This window comes from Terrapene carolina, unplaced genomic scaffold (assembly GCF_002925995.2).
Source record: "Terrapene carolina triunguis isolate 2854851 unplaced genomic scaffold, T_m_triunguis-2.0 Scaffold47742, whole genome shotgun sequence".
In the NCBI taxonomy this organism is placed as follows: domain Eukaryota; kingdom Metazoa; phylum Chordata; order Testudines; family Emydidae; genus Terrapene; species Terrapene triunguis.
The window spans coordinates 846-2,005 of NW_020712093.1; the positions used below are offsets into that span (position 1 = coordinate 846).

Sequence of the window (1,160 nt, forward strand, 5' to 3'; positions counted from 1 at the left end):
ATTCGGATTGAGGGGCACTGGCAGGGCTGGGGGGGAGTCCGGGGCTGCGAGTTGGGAGTGAGGGGCACCGGCGGAGCTTGGGAAGCCCAGGGCTGGGCTAGGAGGGGGCTGCAGGTCGGGAGTGAGGGGCACCGGCAGGACTGGGGTGGACCCCAGGCCTGGGCTAGCAGGGGCTGTGTGAGGATCCTCGCTTAGCCCCTGATGTATCTGTCTGGCACTACTCGGTTGATTTCCTGGGTCTCCTTCCCCCTGCTCCGTTGACGGCCATGCTGACGCCCCCTCTGCTCTCTGTGCCCTCAGGGGTCGTGGACACAGCCGGTGGCAGTGCCGTGTGGTGAGTGCCTACCGAAGAGCCCGGCCTGTTCCGAAGCACTGACCCGCTGCAGGAGGAAATGGAGTATGAACGGAGGTACCATCTCCCCACGCCAATGGGCCCATGCGCCCCTGTACCGGGAGGGCTGGGGCGAGCGCTATGCTGCGGGGCAGGGGGCGCTCTCCCCTAGCAGGCAGGGCTGGGTGCTAGAGGGCACGGGGCAGGGTGGGGGGCTCAGCAGGCGGTGCTCTGCCCTGGCAGCCCATGGTGGTGAATCTACACCCCTTGTTCCCCCCAGAGGTGGCCGCGGGGACCGAACGGGCCGATATGGCGCTGCTGACCGGTCCCAGGACGACGGCGTGGACGGGCGGACCCAGCGAGACCACGACTACCGGGACATGGATTACCGCTCGTACCCCCGCGACTTCAGCAGCCATGAGGCCGCTAACGAGTACGACTCATCCGAGGAGCAGAGCGCCGAGGTGGGCTCCAGCCCCGGGGGCTGTAGCCTTGTGGGCTGGGTGGGCCTCTCTGCCAGGGGGTGGGGACGGGACGGGACGCGAGCGCCGGGCTGCCCTGACCCTGTCCTCTCCCACCAGGATTCCTATGAGGCCTCCTCGGGGTCGGAGACTCAACGCAAGCGGGACAGCCCCACCGAGCCCCTGGGCTACCCCGGCGACGGGGACTACCGCGACCAGGACTACCGGCCCGAGCCAGAGGAGGAGCAGAAGGCCAGCAGCATCGTCATGCTAAGGATGCTGCCCCAGTCCGCCTCCGAGAACGACGTAGGTCTGGGTGTTGGGGGCTGGGAGCCAGGACTCCTGGGTTCTTTTCCCCGGCTCTGGGA

The 1,160-nt window shown here is 68.2% G+C and overlaps 1 protein-coding gene across 1 annotated transcript; it reads left to right on the plus strand.

The window, feature by feature from the left end:
- Positions 1–300: 300 nt before the first annotated feature.
- Positions 301–1,098, plus strand: LOC113405659 (RNA-binding protein 10-like; the record flags this gene model as incomplete). The annotated part of the gene is made up of 3 exons (XM_026646886.1): positions 301–409; positions 614–795; positions 913–1,098. Coding segments are annotated over 3 exons (477 nt in total), but the record flags the coding sequence as incomplete, so codon positions are not given.
- Between the last annotated feature and the right edge of the window lie 62 nt (positions 1,099–1,160).